At 46.6% G+C, this 19,942-nt stretch overlaps 1 protein-coding gene across 1 annotated transcript; it reads right to left on the bottom strand.

Annotated features, from left to right (window-relative positions):
• Positions 1–15,317: 15,317 nt before the first annotated feature.
• On the bottom strand, positions 15,318–19,406 carry FRMPD2 (FERM and PDZ domain containing 2). Its single transcript, XM_045570638.1, is given in 5 exon segments — positions 15,318–15,582; positions 15,584–15,650; positions 17,284–17,445; positions 18,608–18,762; positions 19,306–19,406. Coding segments are annotated over 5 exon segments (750 nt in total).
• Positions 19,407–19,942: the final 536 nt, after the last annotated feature.

Genomic DNA, 19,942 nt, shown 5'->3' with positions numbered 1-19,942 from the left:
ATCCCTCATGAACATAGATGCCAAAATCCTCAACAAAATTCTAGCAAATCGACTCCAGAAGAACATCACAAAGATCATAAACCACGACCAAGTAGGATTTATTCCAGGAATGCAAGGATGGTACAATATCTGCAAATCAATAAACATAATACATCACATAAACAAACTGAAAGATAAAAATCATATAGTCATATCAATTGATGCAGAAAAAGCATTTGATAAAATCCAACACTCGTTCCTGATAAAAACTCTTAGCAAGGTGGGAGTACAAGGATCATACCTCAACATTATAAAAACTATATATGATAAACCCACAGCCAACATTATACTCAATGGGCAAAAACTAAAAGCATTCCCTCTAAGAACAGGAACAAGACAGGGATGCCTACTCTCGCCACTCCTGTTTGACATAGTACTGGAAGTACTAGCCATTGCAATTAGACAAGAGGAGGAAATAAAAGGTATCCAAATTGGAAAAGAAGAAGTAAAGTTATCCTTATTTGCAGATGACATGATATTGTACATAAAAAACCCAAAAGACTCCATTAAAAAACTAATTGACTTAATAAATGAATTTGGCAATATAGCAGGATACAAAATTAATGCCAAGAAATCCATGGTATTTTTATACACCAACAGTGAAACTACAGAAACAGAGACTAAAAAAGCAATTCCATTTACCATCGCACCAAAACAATTAAGATACCTAGGAATAAATTTAACTAAGGAAGTAAAGGACCTATATGCGGAAAACTACACGACACTGAAAAAAGAGATAGAGGAAGATGTAAAGAGATGGAAGAACATACCATGTTCATGGATTGGTAGAATCAACATCATCAAAATGTCCATACTTCCTAAAGCAATCTATAGGCTCAATGCACTCCCCATTAAAATACCAATGGCATATTTCACTGACCTAGAAAGAACTCTCCAAAAGTTCATTTGGAACAATAAAAGACCCTGAATAGCCACAGCAATCCTGAGTAAGAAGGGTAAAGTAGGAGGGATCTCAATATCAGACTTCAAACTGTATTACAAAGCTACTGTTCTCAAAACAGCCTGGTACTGGCACAAGAACAGACATATAGATCAATGGAATAGAACTGAGAACCCAGATATCAACCCAAATCACTATGCTCAATTAATATTTGACAAAGGAGGCACAAATATACAATGGAGTCAAGACAGTATCCTCAATAAATGGTGTTGGGAAAATTAGACAGACACATGAACAAGAATGAAACTAGATCACCAACTTACACCATACACAAAAATAAACTCAAAATGGATACAGGACTTAAACAACAGACGGGAAACCATAAAAATACTAGAAGCATCCACAGGCAGCAAAATCTCAGACGTATGCCAAAAGAACTTCTTCACCGATACTGCCCCTAGGGCAATGGAAGCTAAAGAGAAAATAAACAAATGGGACTACATCAAAATAAAAAGTTTTTTTACAGCAAAAGAAACCATCAACAAAACAACAAGAAAGCCCATGGTGTGGGAGAACATATTTGCAAATAATACCACTGATAAAGATTTAATCTCCAACATCTACAGACAGCTAAATAAAAGGAAGATGAATGATCCAATTAAGAAATGGGCAATGAACCTAAATAGAATATTTTCAAAAGAAGACAGAAGGAAGGCCAAAAGGCACATAAAAACATGCTCAAAGTCACTAATTATCCGAGAGATGCAAATCAAAACAACAATGCGGTACCATCTCACACCTGTCAGAATGGCCAACATCAACAAAACAACAAACGACAAGTGTTGGCGAGGTTGTGGAGAAAAAGGAACCCTCGTGCACTGCTGGTGGGAATGCAGACTGGTGCAACCACTGTGGAGAACAGTGTGGAGTTCCCTCAAAAAACTGAAAATGGAACTCCCATTTGACCCAGTAATCCCACTCCTAGGAATATATCCCAAGAAACTAGAACCACCAATCAGAAAGGATATATGCACCCCTATGTTCATAGCAGCACAATCTACAATAGCTGGAATTTGGAAACAACCTAGGTGCTCGTTAACAGATTATTGGATCAAAAAACTTTGGTACTGGAATACTATGCTGCCATAAAAAAGGAATTCTCATCATTTGCAGCAACCTGGATGGAATTGGAGAGCATCATGCTGAGTGAAATAAGCCAATCAATGAAAGAGAAACACCACATGACCTCACTCATTTATGGATAATAAAGAACATTATAAACTGGTGAACCAAAAGATAGATATAGAGACAGTAAAGCAACAAGCAGACTGTCAAATTACAGTGGGGAGGGGAGGAAGATCTGGGGGAGATAATAGATCAACCGAAGGCCTTGTATACATGCATATAAGTACAACCAATGGACATAAAACTCTGGGGAGGGAGGGTATGTATGAGAGGGAGGGAGGGGGGCAAAAAAAATTAAAAAAAAATTAATTAATTAATTTTTAAAAAAGTCTCGGAAAGTAGGAGATGCTGTTACTACACTTACTGTGATTGTTAACTTCAACAGAAGAATTCAATGAAAAAGGAGAAAGCGGGGGCTGGGTTCAACTTGAGCAGGTGACCTTCAAAGCACTTTGTGCGAATATCAGATCCTTTCCTGAGCCTGAAGACGTGCCCATTCTGAGGCAGCCACCATAAGGTCATTTCCTCCTCGTGTGACACCAGAGGCAGATGAGTGCTGGGACTGTGTCTGGCAATGAAAACACAGACACAGCAATGAAAGAACTGCTTCTAGAGGCTGCCCAAAGTAGCTCGCATGCTTTTCCTTACAAAGAGCAGCCCATGCAGACTGCGGAGCATTTTGCACGTGCGGAGAAGGTGCTCAGAAAGGATCTGTCGAAGGTCTTGTTAGAGATGATAAGTAGGAAAATCTAAAACTAATGCTCACAGATCTAGTTTTTTACTAAATGCACGTCGAGCCTCCCTCTCTACCCCCAAACCGATGGCTTGGCTTTGTTACATTATGAGGTGTAAGGTCTCTTTCCTTTGAAATCCGCTCTAGCACCTCCCGACAGCTACAAGCCCCTGACTACAGCAGGGCCATCTTCCTCTCCAGTAGAGTCCAGTGTCTGCTCCAACCTCAATTTTGCTGTCAAGAGAGCTTACTTCTGCTCATGAGAGCTACAGGGTGCATGTACATGTGCATTTTATGTATTGATAGATATACACTCATTCCTGTGTATATAAGGAGACTGTGCAACAGACTAAAGAGGAACATTCATCTGAAAAGGAGCAATATTTAAAAATTGCTAAGCACTTCAAGGGAAAATTGGTTTTAAACCTTAAGATACTTGGCTGCATTGTATAGAATATGTGGTTTCTTAATTGTATAGAAACCAATGTGTCTGTCTTTGCAATCATATGAGCAAATCATATGAGTCCCCAATCCAGTTTGGTTTGGTGCTCATGGAATAATAGAGGTCTTTTGTTTTCTTTGTACCCTTGGTGGAGATTTCCTAGAAGTTGCAGGATATCTTCCCTTTAATTTTTCCTCGACACTGCAACTTTACTAATGTCTCTCACCTTTGCTTTCCCTCCGTCCCCCACCGCAACAGTAACTTGCTCCAGGCTCACTTTGCTCCAGTGTCTAGGAGATCCTGCAACACGTCTGCCACCAGAACTATGATTCCCAGCATTCCTGGTGCTCCCTGCACTCTGGGCTTCTGCTTCAGGTCCAGGGGGTACCATCAGAACTACAATTCTCAGAATTCCTGGTGCTCCCCACACTCTTGGTTCCCGCTTACGGTCCAGGGGCTGCACAAACGAAAAGGACTGTGAGCTCCAGCTGTCCTCAGGCTGGACTGACAGAACCCAACACTCCAGTAGTGTCCCCAGGACCCCAGCAGCTTGGCACTGGCTTGTGCACACGCTGGCCACAGGCTCAAAGCAGGTAGGGTCCCACGGACCCCCACCCAACCCCCTCAGCACTTGTGCCCATCCCCTCAGCACCTGTGTGCTTAGTGCCAAGAGGTGGGGAGGGGGAAAGCTGCGGGAATGCCTGCCACATTGCTATGGCATGATGCCTAGTTCCTGCCCTGCCCCAGGCCACTCAGCACTTGCATAGCCTGTGTACCTCCAGGACACCCACAGGCCTGCCATCTTTGTCAGGTTAATTTGCATACTCACTCCTGAGTGGCTGTGGGTGTCACAGATATATGGTCAATTTACATATTTGTCTATTATTCATGTATATCCTAGAGAAGAATCAGGAGACTCCAGGTGAGCTCCCTGCCCAGCCATCCTTTTCACACAAACTGATAGGGCCCTAGAACCAAAATGTAGCCTCTATTTCAGAGCTGCTTCCAAGGAGGAGTCCTACCAGGCTCCAAGCCAGTGAAGTCACTGTGAGGCGTTTGCTTGTAGAGGGTGTGTACTTCCCTGGACAGCTCTCCTGAGAACGTGGTCACAGAAATCAGTCCACATTCCAGTAAGACAAGTCAAATGAGTAGATGGCACCTCTAGGATACAATACTATGGTTTTGTAATAGCCCTAATCTCTGTGGTTAAACTTATAGCCAAGCTCAGGCCCCATGTCTTTCTGTGAGGCTAAGCCTTCTCTACTTCTCCAGGAACAGGCCCCATCCATGTTTCCATCAACCCTGGTTAGCATGGCAGCATGGAGCTCAGGGCCAACCTCTGACAGTCCTGAGTTCCACATTTGGAGGTGGGATTTGCATGGTCTTTAGGACGGTTAGTGGAAAAGTCAGTGGACTGCTGGGCTTGAAGCCCAAACGATGATCCTGAGCTGGAGGTCAGAATTTGGGAGTTGTCAGTGTGTGTCAGGTTGAGGTGGCAGGAGGGGCAGTCCCCTGGGAACCTGTATGTGGAAAGAACTTGCTGAAGGCAGCTCCAGGCCTAGCCTAGCTCTGCTGTTAGACCTTCCTGTTCCTAGTCAAGCACCTGCCTCACTGACTCCCCTCAGCTCACAGGTCCCCTGTGCCCTCCCGTGTTACCCTCACCTGGCAGCCTCATTCAGGCTCAGTCAGCTGCTCTGATGACACACCTGGCAGGTCAGCTGCAGTGTTAGACCTTTAGCCTCCTTATCACCCTTTGTAATTCCAAGAAAGTCCTCCCTCCCAGAAGCCATGCAGCCACTCAGTTTATTTCAAGGACTTGGCCTCACTTTACATTCTTAAGTGGTTCTGAAGGCTTCTATCACCTCTTTCACTAAGTGATGGCTGCTGAAACTACATGTTTAATTACATGAACTTAACTATATGTGCTGTGGGTTGGGGGAAAACAGAGAGAGAGAGAGAGAGAGAGAGAGAGAGAGAGAGAGAGAGAGAGAGAGAGAGAGAGAGAGAGAGAGAATGAACTAAACCTTCTGCAGTGAGCAACTTTCCACTCAGTGAAAGACAGCCCTGAAGTGAGTGTGGGTGGAAAGTGGACCTGCCATTTCTTCATCCCGACAAGCCAGCATTCACAGATGAGCATTCTGCAGAGCCCACCATGCAAGTCACCAAACTTCACCTGAGGTTCAACCAGAGAAAACGTGATCTGCTCCTACACCACGGGGGACGTCACATCGTCCACAGTGATGCGAAGGGCAATGTGGCTTGGTATCACCTTGTTCCTAACTTTGGGAACATGATGATAGAATGGGTCACCTCAAGAAGAAGCGAATTCTGCACCCCTGGAGATACTTAAGCAAGAGCAGGTCCCCTACGTCAGGGATGCTGCAGAGCAGATTCCAGCATGGGCTAGGAGGTTGGGTTCCATAGTTTTTATACTGAAAAACCCCGAGCTTCTGTGAGTTAATGAATGAAATTGTGACTATGTCAGGTTCTTTTCCCAGCATTCTGGAGAGGGGCTTCGCATAGATGATTAAAGAGTCCATGGACAAAAATAATTTTGAAAGGCATTGGGGGTCAGAGGAGCTTCAGCTGAAGGAGTTAGAAGACTCTCCGTCTCAGGACCCCGTGCTTTTCTTTTCTTTCTTTTCTTCCCTCCTCCCAGCAACCCCAGGTTGTTAGTTTATTTATTTGTTTGTTTGTTTGTTTGTTTGTTTTTTATTTATTTAAATAAATCTTTATTGTTCAGATTATTACAGGTGTTCCTCCCCTCCAGCCCCCATAGTTCCCCTCCACCTAATTCCCCACCCATTAAGCCTTCAATATCTTGCCTCTCTCTCTTTTTCTGGCACCCCAAAAATCCAGATGTTAGTACGCTTTAAGCCATCCCAGAGGCTCTTCATGCTATCCTCACACTTTTGGATTCTTCTTTCTTTTTGCCTCTCTGGTTGGGTGATTTTTGCTTTCTTATATTCCAGATCTTTGGTGTGATTCTTGGGGCATGTTGATCTATAGTTGAGTTTCTGTATATTCTTTATTTCAGACTTTGTATGCTTAATTTCTGGCTGGTCCTTTTCCTTTTTTTTTTTTTTTTTTTTTTTTTTTTTTTTGTATTCTTATTAAGGTCCTTGAAGGTCTCACAAAGCTTCTTGGAAGTCTCATCAAGTTTCTCAAAAGTTTTTAGAAGATTCTTGAGTAATCTTATAAATGTGATTCTGAACTGTGTGTTGTCCAATAATTTACTCTCCTTCATCTCTCTCATTCGTATCATGCTTCTGTGAATCCTCATTTTGGCTGTCTCCCTGTATTGATGAAGTAGCTTTGTATGGTCGATGACCTATAGGGGCCAGTAGCTCAGCTTCCCCAATCACCTGCGGTGGTCACTTTTGCTAAATCCCTTTGTGGGCTTAGTGCAAAATCTAGATGTAATTAAGCCTTGATTGCTGTTGGTACACTGGGAGGAATTGACCGCCAGGCCAATTGTCTGTGAGGACCTGCTGTGACCATAAAGAAAGAACTGCTGTGCTGGAGACATACTTTGTTTCAGTGGGGCTTTGGTGCTCACTGAGACTGTCTCCCGAATGTGTCGCTTATGGGTATGAGGGATTGAAAGTGAGCTCTAGAACTCTGGTTTTGGGGTCTCAATGAGGTACAGTTCAGCTACTGTCTGAGGCCAGTACAGTCACAGGAGTTACAGTGTGAACCACAGTTTGTCCTCCTTGGATCTACAATATTTGCCCCAGGATGCAATTTTGCTAAATTGCAACAGAGAGGGCCATTCATATGCAAAAGCCGCTGCTTGGAGCTTGGGCATATTTGTAGGTTTTATGGGGCGGAGTCTCAGGGCAGAGTCTCAGGGTCTCACTAGGCTGGGGTGTGGCCAACAGCGATGGCTGCCCGTCCACCACCTCTCAGATGGCATTCTGGCGACCCCAAGTCACCAAGTCTCCCCAAGTCTCGCACCACAGCACAGCAAACAATCTCAGCTCTGCAAGCAAGCCAGCCTCACTTTCCAACCCGATGGCAGACAGTCTAGCCTCTCCCCAGAAACTGGATTTCAGAGAGATCGGGGTTTGTCTCTCTTCAGGTTGAAGAAAGCAATGCCCTCCATCAGCCGGGATCCGCTGCCACCCCGCATTGCGTCAGCGCTCCCCCTACCTCAGTTTTTCAGCGTTTGTGCTCTGGATTCTCCTCTTTCTCTTTCAGTCTAGTTGTAGGGCTTCCTCTCAGCCAGCGTCCCAGTGGTTTTTGGGAGATTGACGTTTGTTGTGTGTTTGTTTGGTTTTTTTTAATTGCTGTGCACAGCAGCCATTTAGGAGTGTTTACCTACTCCGCCATCTTCCCTTAGGATTCTGTGCTTTTAGTAAACACAATTTGTCCCAAGGCAAGGTGGAAATATGCACTTCAAAAGGTAATGTATCAGAGCGTTTACAGAGATTGTCAGTTTGGGGAATAGCCTACAGCTGTTCACGTATTTGGCCACAGGAGGCAATAAAAATGTTGACTGGCAGCTAACAATCCTATTCATGCTTGGGGGATGTGCGTTTTAGCCTTTAGTAACAGGTAAACTACAATATGTGGCTCACCCTTGTTGAGCCCCCCAAGTCCCATCAACCTTTGATGGAACTCTTATAATTATTACATGTTGGGATTGGTTCTCAGCAGACTACCTATACCAATAATTAGGAAATAAAAAAGTAGTAATATTAACTGATAACCATGTTAGATTAAAGGCACATGGCAAGTCAAACTCCAGGCTTGTACCTAAACCCAGGTTCTCTTTTTAACCCAGTTCTCAGGGTCTCTGTCCATCGCCCCAAATTAGCTTGCCGTAAAACCATTAAAATCCGAAAGAAGCCGGATTACAAGTTCCTTGTATGTTTCCTGTAAGATCATACCAATAGTTGTCCTTAGAATAATCTCTGTACATTATTTCTTTGATCATTTAAGCAATTATTCCAGTTATGGCCTAGAATACACTTCTGCATTTTCAGACAATGAAAAGAATACCACTGACGAATGTGCTTACCCACTTCTTTCTGCTTTTCAGGCAAGCTGGGTTTTTTGGGAGGGCGATTTTTTTTTTTAAATGTGTCTGAATACTTTTAGGGAACATATGTCTGGCACCCGTTGGTCACAAATCTCACTTGCCTAATGCAGTTTGTCAGCTGCCTCATACTTCCAGTCGCCGGCCAGTCCCTACAGATCTGCCCTTGCAGTCTTCTAATATGATCGGCAAGATCAAGCCATGTAATCTCAGTGGGTTTCTATGGTTCCAACACAAACCATCCTTCCTCATTACTGTCCGCTTTGTGCGGATGCACACACGCCTAGGCGCAGTACCCGCCCTTTCTCAGTATTTGTACCGTCTCTCTGCCCACACAGGTCTCCGTGCACCTTAGGTATCTGTAATAAATACTGTCAAACTGAATCAAATAATATGGCATCCATCAGGACAGGACTGTAATCTGTTTTCTTAAGAAAGGTTGAGTGTGAAGCATTGTATTAGCATTGAAAGGATGATGCACAGGGGACTTCTTTACGGCAGTGCTTCAAGCGGCCAGCGGGGGGCGGGACAGAGCTGTGAGCTGCCATCTCAGGCCCGGGCACCACTGGGTGAGGCTGGCTTCGGAAAGCTCCCACGCTGTGGTTATCATGGCTCCAGATCTTACGCTTCTCTGGATGTTTCCTCCCCTCCAAAGCCGAGGGCATGCTACTGACTGCTCAGTTGGAATTTTAAGCAATGAAGGGCATACAGCTCACAAATTATCTGCAAATGTGATGAGTCTCACCCTGCAAGTCTTCTGACATCACAAACCGAACTGCAGCTTTGCCTCACATCCTCCTCCAGAGCCTAGCCAGCGCCGCAGCCCCAACTTCCCGCTGTGTTTTCCGGAATGAGGCTGGGAAGCCCAGGCGCTGCAGGGTCCCTCTCCATCTGGATCCCATTGTGCCTCGCTGGTGGCCTGTTGGAAGACCCTCAGCTCCCCCTGGCGCCCTGCTGTCCTCTTGATCCGCTCCCAGCAGTGCGTGCTGCCCCAGTAAGTTCTTTGTCTGCAATGCTAAGAATTAATAGATCCATGATGCAGCCTGAGCAGAAGCTAAAAATTGCTTCTTTAAAAAAATAATCATATGTTTTTCATGTGATTGTAGGACATAATAGTTATGCTCTGGACCATCCTTCCTCTGTCGGAACCCCAGCTCCAGCCAGCCTAGGCAGCAGCCTTAACCACCTCTAAGCCCCTTAGCTTGAGCTGTTGGAAGCTCTTGATTTGTTATTTTCTAGAGAAACATGAGCGTTTAAACAATATGAAAACAAGTAACACTGCCCTTTACCCTGCCTTTCAATAGGAAACGTTTTTAGATTAGCTGTCTTCAGCTGTCCTCACGCAGGACGGCCTCTGCTCAGCCTCCCCTCCCACCATGCAGCCTGCCAGGTCTCCTCCTCTTCCCTAAACCCCCCTTGATTCTCCTCAACTATCTGCGTTCTCACTGGGCCTGCTGGTTCTGATTTCCATGGCTATGGTGCGATAACACCACGCAACTTTCCAGAGCAAGCATGTCAAACTCAAAGGCTAATATTGGCCAAATAAACAAGGTTTAAGTTTATGTGGCCGCAAAAGAATAAAAGCTTCAATTTTCATAGAAACATGCTGAATATAAAGGTCTGAAATAAATGAGTAACCATTAACATAAAATAATAGAACACTTTAATTAAAATTAATATTTTTTTCTTGAACATTAACTTACCAGACACTGAATAACTGCACAAATTAATATGCATAATGCAAATAAGCCTATTTTTTTTCTCTGAAAACAAAATATTTCCTGTAGCACACACCAAAAAAGTCAGTACAAGTTTAATGACATGGCAATCAGCTGCTAAAATATTTGCTGCTAGTATTAATGGAGAGAAATGTTGTGCCTGCACATAAGGGAAATGAATGCAATACAATTATAGTCATTAGTCATTAGCAAACGTTGTAGTTTGTTATTAATAATTATGTAAACAGGATATTGTAAAAATTAAGTTACGAAATTTTTATTAAAATGTTTCTTACGCCAAAACCGGTTGGGCTCAGTGGTAGAGCATTGGACTGCGGATTGAAAGGTCCTAGGTTCGATTCCAGTCAGGGGCATGTACGTTGGTTGTGGGCACATCCCCGGTAGGGGGTGTGCAAGAGGCAGCTGGTCGATGTTTCTCTCTCATGACGTTTCTAGCTCTCTCTCTCTCTCCCTTCCTCTCTGTAAAAAATCAATAATATATATATATTTTTTTAAATGTTTCTTACATTCCATTATATTGACTGGACCACAAAAATATTTGTTGTGAACTGCATGAGGCCTGACGGCCATTTGACATGCTTGTTCTAGAGCAGTGGTTCTCAACTTTTCTAATGCTGGACCCTTTGATACAGTTCCTCATGTTAACCCTACCTAAGTGACCCCAACCATAAAATTATTTTCATTGCTACTTCATAATTGTAATGTTGCCACTGTTATGAATCATAATGTAAATATCTGTGTCTTCCAATGGTCTTAGGCTCTACAGCAGTGGTTCTCAACCTCTGGGTCACAACCCACAGGTTGAGAACTGCTAGCAGGGTCGCCTAAGACCATTGGAAAACACAGATATTTATATTATGATTCATTAACAGTAGCAAATTACAGTTTTGAAGTAGCAATGAAAATAATTCTCTCTCTTCCTCCTTCCCTCCTCTATGTATATACACTAAATGGTCAGATTATTATGATCTCTGAATGGTGTGTGTGTGTGTGTGTATATATATATATATATATATACACTAATAAAATAGAAAAATGCTAATTGACAGTATCTTCACTATGCCCATAGCCAATCAGGAGTGATATGCAAATTATACCAGCAAAGATGGAGGGTAAATTTGCATATGCAGGCTGTAGAGGCAGAGGCCCTATGTGGCTTATGAAGTTGGGGACATGGACAGACAGCGAGGGGCAGCCCCTGAAGTTACCGGTGGATCCAAACTGAGATGGGGACCCAGGCAGGCAGTGTCAGGCAGCTTGGACCCGGGCAGGTGGCATTGCCATCCCAGGGCAAACAAGCCAAGCACAGCCGCCCCATGATCATAGGGCGAAGAGCCCAGGTCCAAGCTGCCCTGAAGAGCCCAGATCCAAGCCACCGCACAATCATGGGGCAAAGAGCTCAGGTCCAAGCCGCCCTGTGATCATCGGTCGAATAGGCCAGGCCCAGCTGCCCCACAGTCATGGGGGAACAGAACAGGCCAGGCTGAGCTGACCTGCGATCATTGGGTAAACAGATCAGGCAGAGCCTGGCCAAGCTGCCCTGCAATCCCGGGCGAAGAAGCCACTCTGCTGACCAACCTGCACTAGGGACCTGTTCCCCTCTAGCCTGCAGCCATGGGAAGTCTCCCTCTCCTGAGAGTTAGGAGCACCAGCCCAGGTCTACCCAGTGGCCTGGTCCTGACTGAGGGGGTGTGTTCCTGCAGGCTGGGGTTTGATCCCCATGCATTAGCAGTAGGAGACCAGTGCCTCTGTTATTGCTGTGTGTCCAGGTTTTAATTGGACAAATGCCCGGCAGTCCCAATGGCCAGCTGAGCAAAATCTTTTATGAGGAGAATTCTGTCTGGGTTTCCTCAAATTCCCTCAGCCCCTACTCACCCCTCTGTAAAGGTGCAGAACAAGTGAGGCCCTTAAATAAAAATCAGCTGCTTCATGACTATGGCATCCCTTCCTATTTTAAAGAAGCAGAGTTCCATGTGAATTGTGCACTATGCTCTGATATCTAAGGCACAGGACAAGGGAGGCCCTAAGTGTACTATGCTTTGATATTTGAGTCATTCTTTATTTTTCAACATAATTTATTTTTGTACGCCTCAGTTTTGTAATAGTTAAATTACTATAATAATACATCTTGCTATAAAATATTACTAGAAGATCAAATGATCAGGTGACATTATTGTTATTTTCTATAAATGAACACAATCTTTGGTATGCTAAAGTGATAGGTATTACAGAAATATTCAGATAGACCTACACACCTGATTACAAGTGAGGCTTACTATTACAACCCAAATTTATTGCTTGAAAAAAAGCAGGAGCCAACTAGAAACTGAACCAAATATAAGCCCTTGAAGGGAAAACGTAAATTGGATAAGCTTCACTATTACAAGAGCAAGAAGAAAAAATTCAGATGCAAGAATGAAAACCACATTGCATCCACTCTAAGTAGCTGTTAAAGAAAAAGAATGGTATACTATGAAAATACTTAATACGGATTGTAAAGACATTTGTTCAAAGAGGATTTCCTTGAGTAGGTGATATTTCAATTAATTTTTTAAAATGCGAAGAGGTTAGCTAGATAACAAAAAGATGGAGGGGTCCCGAATTGCAGAGGGTGCAGGCAGAGCCAGAAATTCATGCACGGAGGAGGGCTCCCCCAGCTCTGCCTGCACCCTCTGCAATTCGGGACCCCTACACCTTTTTCATATATATTGGAGTATATATGAATTCGTGCATGGGTGGGGGTCTGGCCAGCCTGCTGGTGGAACTCCTGATCAAGGGGACAATTTGCATATTAGCCTTATATAGGATATACACTGAGTGGCCAGATTATTATGTGTTCAGAGATTATAATAATCTGGCCACTCAGTGTATGTGTACTTGCTATTGGCACACATATCAATATATACCTACATACATACACATCTTATTTGTTCTGTTTCTCTAGAGAACCCAATACAGGCATCAAGGTAAAACTTCTGAATTTTCCTGATCCCAATGCCTTTCTTTTCCCTGGACCACATGCCAAACTCATGCTTCATGAGGGCGAGTGCACATTCTGTTCCCTATTCCACATCTCAGTTGGACACTCTAGTTTCCCATCTATTCCCCTTGTTTCCAGTTTCCCCACAATCAGCCTGGGCTGCCAGGGAGCCTGGTTCTAGTGCTTTAATGGCCAAGATCTGCACATGTGATCACATGCAAGGAGGTTCAAAGATCGGGAGAGGCAGAAGCAGGGTGGGGGAGGAAATGGCAGAGATAAGACCTCAGGAACTTGTTACAACCCATGGAGTTCTGAGGACCAGCTGTTTTCTGGCCCCACTGAGAAGGTGGCATTGAACCCTACATAAGGCAAAGCTGGGCTTCTCAGAACCACCAGCCAGGAAACAAGGTGCCAACATGAGGCCTATGGAGAGGGCAGGGGCACCACATCTTGCCTGCCAGCACTGGTCCATCTCAGGCAAGACTCCGAGAAGGGTGGGCAAAGCAGGAGCTTGACTTCCAAGAGGCCCCTCGCAGTAAATGGAAGAGAACAGTTAGGGCGGGGCTGGATGGCTGTGGTCTCTTTTGAGCTCTCCACCACCACCCTGGCACCAGCTCCCCACCCCACCTGGATAAGCTCCTCAGTCCCAGAAAATGGAAAAGACCACTGGAGCTGATTTCCCAGGGTGACGGAGGCAAGGACAGAACCTGCGCTCCCACGAGGAAGTGCACCATCTTGGGCTGGACATGGCAGGAGTCTGCCCAGGGCCTTTCTGTGACAGTGTCTGCCAATAATGATGCCTTCTCTTCAGGGACACAGTGGCTCCAGCAAGTGGCTGTTGACTGTCTCAGCCTTCCTTCCTTCCCTAGGCCCTTCTCTCAGCATCACCAGCCAACACTCAGCTCAACCCTCAGAACCTCTCACCTATGCTATTTTCCTAGTTTCTAGAGGACAGTTCTGAGATCTGAAGCCAAAGGATAGGCATCCCCACCCACACGTACACTGACTGGGGACTCTCCGCCCTCCCTACCCACCCCATGTCCTCCTCACCCACCCCGGACCCTCCTCTCCCACCCTGGACCCTCCTCTCCCACCCTGGATCCTCCTCCCCCACCCTGGCGCCCTCCTCTGGCTTTTTCAGCATTCCCTGTGCTCTGGGGGATGTCTGTGAGGGCTGCAGGGGGCGAGGAGAGGGAGGCCGGGGAGTGTGTGTGTGTGCCTGCCTCCCTCTCCGTGGAGCAGTCACAGGAGACTGCATCCCTCAGTTCATGTCACAGCTCATTTCAGTGAACTTGCGCCATCCAGCTCTCTCAGCTTCTGGAGTGTGGTAATTGCTCCTTCCCCTGTTCCTTTGGACTTGAGGGAGTGGATCACTGCACCCTGATTCACATCCCCAGGGCTCCATTATTTTCCTTGCCCACCTCTTTAGTAAACTCTCCTCAAATGACTCAATTTTCTGCCAGGACTCTAACTGATATGTACAGTGTTCCATAGTTTTTGTGCTATAAGCATTGAAAAGCATCCACTTTTCACTGTCTTTTACAAATTGCACTAGAGGCCTGGTGCACAAATTCGTGCACTAGTGGGGTCCCTCAGCCTGGCCTGCAGGATCAGCCAAAACCGGCTCTCCAACATTCCCCAAGAGGGTCCCAGATTGCAAGAGGGTGCAGGCCAGGCCAAGGGACCCCACTGGTGCATGATCAGGGCCAGGGGAGACTGTGGGAGTGCTCCAGGGCATATCCGGCCCATCTCGCTTGGTCCCAATTGACTGGACACCAGCAGTAAGCTTACCTACCAGTTGGAGCATCTTCCCCTGATGATCAGTGCACATCATAGTGACTGGTCGTTTTGTCAACTGTCTGCCCCCTGGTGGTCAGTGCACATAATAGCAAGCAGTTGAGCAGCCTTAGCATATCATTAGCATCTTACACTTTGATTGGTTGAATGGCCAACTGGACAGTTAGCATATTAGGCTTTCATTATATAGGAATTTTGATCATACAGAATAAGCACTGCAACACTATGCATCAAAAGCTGTAAATTTAGTAGGAAAGGGGGGAGGACAGAAAGGGACCCACTGAAGTCCCTTCAGCCCTCACACTTACCTCCCAGAATGTGTTAGACCTTTAGACAACACAAAAGCCAGGGTTTTATCTTCCATTTTATTATGAACCTTATTAAAGCAAGGCTGACTCAAGGTCATATATTTAAAACTAAGATGAAAAATTAAATGTGAGAATATTCTGCCGATTGCTCTTTAGGCGATTACAGGCAGGCACCAGGGCTGATTGTCAAGAGCCCACAGCATCCGGCAGTGGGTGGGCCTGGAAGAGTATGGCTGATACCAGCTTGCACCCAGGCCGCAGCCTTCCTGGCCTCCCACCTGGAAGAGGAGCGTCCGTGGCTTTCCGTTTGCAGCCGGGTCAATGCCACCCACTGCGAAGGCCGCTCCCCTCAGCCGCTGCCCTGGGAAGAGCCGCTTAGCCCTCACAAGATTATTCCTGAGGCGGCTGCAGCTCTCCCTCCATCTGCACCAAGCAGAATCCCTCACCACCGGCAGAGTTCCTCAGTTTGACTTCACACTTCGCACCTGTAGGGTAGGGTGTGAGGGAGACCAGCCCTTCAGCACATTACCTGTGAAACTGACCAGCCTTGAGAGGCAAACTGTCAAGGAGATGGATTCTGTGTTTTATATAAAAATACTTGGTTTTGCTAATTTTTATGAGAGTCTCATACATGTTGTAGATCAGTATTGTTCAATGGAAATATACTGTGAGTTAAAAATGCACACCACATATGTAATGTCAAAGTTCTCAAATAGCTAAATGTTTAACAACAAAGCAGGTAAACGTAATCGTGTTTTATTTACGAATATATATCTAAATATATCCAAAATATTATCATTTTACCTTATAAGCAACACAAAATATCAATGAGCTGTTTTACACTCCTCTCATTAACCAAGTCCTCGGGATTGCGAGTGTGTGTTATCGACTTGGATTGGCCACATTTCAAGTACTCAGTGGCCACATGTGACGAGTGGCTTTTCTATGGGACAGACGATCAGCAAAGTCTAGCTGCAAAGACCTATCACGGACAGACACAGTCTGCCTTTGGCTTTAGTAAAACTGGTATCACACACACTGCTTGGACTCCTTTAGAGCCGCCATCACTTTTTAATTTCCCTGAAACTACATTTTGCATAATTAGATATGGAGACCATTCCATGGACATGTTTTTGCTGCTGTTTTGTTTAGCCTGGTGGGCGGATCATAAGACAAAACAGCTGCCTCTGGGCACCTAAGAGGGACACAACCCAGGAGCCTGGGTGGTCTGGCAGCCCTGGGCCTCCCAGCCTCTCCTCATTCCCCTTCACCAGCCCAGCTGGCGGCCGGTCAGCTGAGGGACAGAGCGCCTGTGAACTCTGACTTCGGGGAAGAATAAAGCCCCAGAAGCTCTTAGAGTCAAGTGTGTGGAGACCAATTTCACCTTTGCCATCACCTGGCCCCTTCGGCTCATTGCGTGGTCAGTTTCCCGCGTTCTCACTGGAGTCCCTGAGCAGCAACGACAGAGGACAGACTTGTTGCAGGCACACGTGTGCCCCCACCCAGCCTGCCGTCTCAATGGATACCTGCACTCAACCTGACTGGCACCTTCCAGAACACCTTATAAAGGGACCGGAAGATGGTAAGCTCCAGGTCATGGTATCCCAGGAAGCAAACCTTTCCCGGCAGGAAACAAAATCACGGGGACACGCAGGGGGCAGACGCCGCAGATGTGCGGCCATGTCCCGCACGCTGACTGTGGGGCTGCTTTCCAAACACTGCACCAAAGGCTGCGTCTGAGCACTGGCCTCTCCGGCCTGCCTCATCATTCCCGGGGCTCCTGCTGCAAATGCCTCGGCCCGAGAGGAGCTTTGGTCAGAAAACCATGACCCTTTCCTTTCCCTGTCACCCCCGGATGTCATACACAAGCACAGCTGATCAGGAAACCGCAGAAGGCTTCGGGGCAGAATTGCGCCTGGCAACCACTTGGGATGAAGCCTTATTCTTCCGGAAACAGATTTTGTTGGCTGGCCTTCGGGAGCCGCCACATCACGACCACCGCTGCTCACGATCTTCGGAGAATGCAGAGGAAGGCTTCCTGCTTCCCCTTTCGAGCCGACAATTTGAAAGCAGCCCAGGATGACACGACAATAGCAACACTGGATTCTCTCCTCTCACCATCTGTCGCTGAGACACAGCTTGCAGGCCTGCCAGGCAAGGCTGTTGCCAAGGAAACAGCCCTGCATTGAACTCCAGTCCTGCTATTAACAGAAGGACACTGCTGTGCCGTCCTGGGCCTTCTCTCTGAGGCCAGGCTTGCAATCCAGGATGGGGAACAAGCTCAGATGGCACCCAGGAGGCTCCCCCTTCACCCTGCAAATGCTTTTTAATTTTCTGGTACTTTCAGTAGCTGCTTCATTTGAATCTCAAATCAAAGTCTCCAAGCCAGCCTGTTTGATAGGATCCAAAGCTGTATTTCCACTGCCTGTTGGACAAATGCTCCTGAAAGTAATGTGCATGCCTCTATTTCAGAGTATTCAAGGTCAAGTTCATCTTATTCCCTCACCCGTCCACACTCCCTCCCCCTCATTTTGCCTAAAACATCTCTCCCCATGCATTTGCTCCCCCCAGAATGGGGAGCCATCCCTCTAACCTCCCAGGGCCACAGTCACAGGATCCCGCTCCCCCCTCCGCCCTCTTCCCATCTGCTTCTCAGGCTTGTTCTTCGGGAGCTTCCCTCAGAGCGTGTCCACTCCCTCTCCTGCCGCCAAGCCCAACTGGACCCTATCTCCTCCTGTGGCCCACCCTCCTCGTGACCAGAGACACAAATTGAAAAGGCAGCACTCTTGGTTAAGAATCTCCAGTGCAGCTCTGGCTGGATAGCTCAGCTGGCTAGAGCATTGTCTTCATACACCGAGATTTCAGGTTTGATCCTCAGTCAGAGCACATACAAGAATCAGTCAGTGAATGCAGAAATAAGTGGAACAACAAACCCATGTTTCCTTTCTCCCTCTCTCTCAAATCTATTTTAAAACATAGTAATAATGAGTCTCCAATGTTTCCTATCAGCTGAAGTCCCACCCCTAGCATGGTATACCATGCCCATGCCAACCTGACCCCCTTCCTTCTGGTTCGATTTCCATTCTCTTCCCCCCACATTCTAACTCCTATTTCCCAAAGCTGGTCCGAGGGCCAGTGGCTAGATATCACCTGGCTGCTTTTCGGAAATGCCAAGCTTCCATCCAGGGGCCTCGGCCCGATTGCCATTCCTCCTCTGCATGTCACTTAGCACTAAGCCCACGATCCGAGTGACCGTTCCTGCCTGCCATCCCCACCAAGGGGCTGGCCCAGAGCCTTCATAATCACATTAATTAACAAAAGTCTAAAGAACAGAGACCTAATAGATCATGATTCTGTTCCCAAGATATGTGAACCGCGGCTGCCAATGTAAGTAAATCGCAGTCAGCCAGAAGACGGCTTAGGGAAAGAAAGCAACGTTTGCCAGAAGGGCCCTGGAGTCCTTTCTGTCTCTGCTGGCTCCCAGCTCCCATGAGAGTGATGCGAGCACTGCAGGTCAGGATGCTGGGGCAAGCAAAGCCTGCCACCTTGGGCAGAAGGTGGAACACAACATGACAATACCCAGATGCTGCCTGGGCTCTGAGCAGAATAGAGAGCACTGGTGGGTGAGTGCCTCCAGCTCTCAGTCTTGAATTCTTAGCTCATTGTAAGGACAGGATTCTCAGGACAACGTGGCTTATAACCACACAGCAGCATGGGAATGGTATGACCTGGGCGGGGTGCAGCATGTGTAAAAGGCAGGTTAGCGAGAAGGCCTGGGAGCAGGTGGAATACTGGTTAGCTGGAGCTGCAGCAGAGGGTGAGAAGCAGCCAGAGCCAGGTGGGGCAGCAGCCACACTCCATCAGCTCTGTCCAGCTGTGAGATGCCTGAATCTAGGCAAATAACAAGTTATTCGGGGCAATTTATAGACACTAAGTGTTCTGCTTGGGAACATCTGTCTGCCTTCTCCTGGTCTTCACATCCACGTGGGAAAGTTGTACTAAAGGAAGAAGCAAGAGAAGGAGAGGCAATTGTTTCCTACATGCATGCCCCTCCCACCCAGAGGCAATTGCAGTGTCTATATTGTGCAGAAAGCTCTGGAAGGAGGGGACTCTCCCAACAATGGGTGAGGGTGCACTTACCTGCCCTCAAGGCACTGCACGGCCTGCTTGTGGGTGAGGCCACTCAGACTCATTCCGTCTTCCTGCAGGGGCCTGTCACCTGCGAGGGAGACAGATGCCATTCCCACGGGTTCCTGAGGCTGTGGGGAGGACTCTCTGGGAGTCCCTGCCCATGCGTGGCCATGCAGCCTGGGAGAGGCAGGAAGCCACGCTGCAGGGGCACAGCCAGGCCTGAGTACCAGCGCTGCTCTGAACACCCCGCAGGCCAGGGACAGGGAACTCCTTCGATGGATGGGTCAGCCATCTCTGTGCAACCTCACCCCTTCTCCTGGTTTCGTGGCAGACTGTTTTAAAAGTTTTTGAAAGTCCCTTTTAAAATAGTATTTATCTCCAGGACACTTTTATTATTATTATTATTATTATTATTATCATTATCATTATCATCATCATTTCAAAAAAAAGGTCAAGGAGACCTGGTTGATGCCAGAGACACCGGAATTCTAGGGGAGAAGAAGTAAGGTCTAAGTTCCCTTTTCACTTCACTGCGGCTTCTGGAGAACAGCGTAAATCCCCTCCTTCAGGGAGCAGACACAAGGAAGGCAGAGAGGGCTCAGCAGAGCCTCCCAGACGCTCAGGCGGCATCACCCAGCCCTTGTCC

This window comes from Pipistrellus kuhlii, unplaced genomic scaffold (assembly GCF_014108245.1).
Source record: "Pipistrellus kuhlii isolate mPipKuh1 unplaced genomic scaffold, mPipKuh1.p scaffold_m20_p_35, whole genome shotgun sequence".
Lineage (NCBI taxonomy): Eukaryota > Metazoa > Chordata > Mammalia > Chiroptera > Vespertilionidae > Pipistrellus > Pipistrellus kuhlii.
The sequence above is the reverse complement of the archived record's forward strand: the minus strand, read 5'-3'. Positions and strand labels throughout refer to the sequence as shown.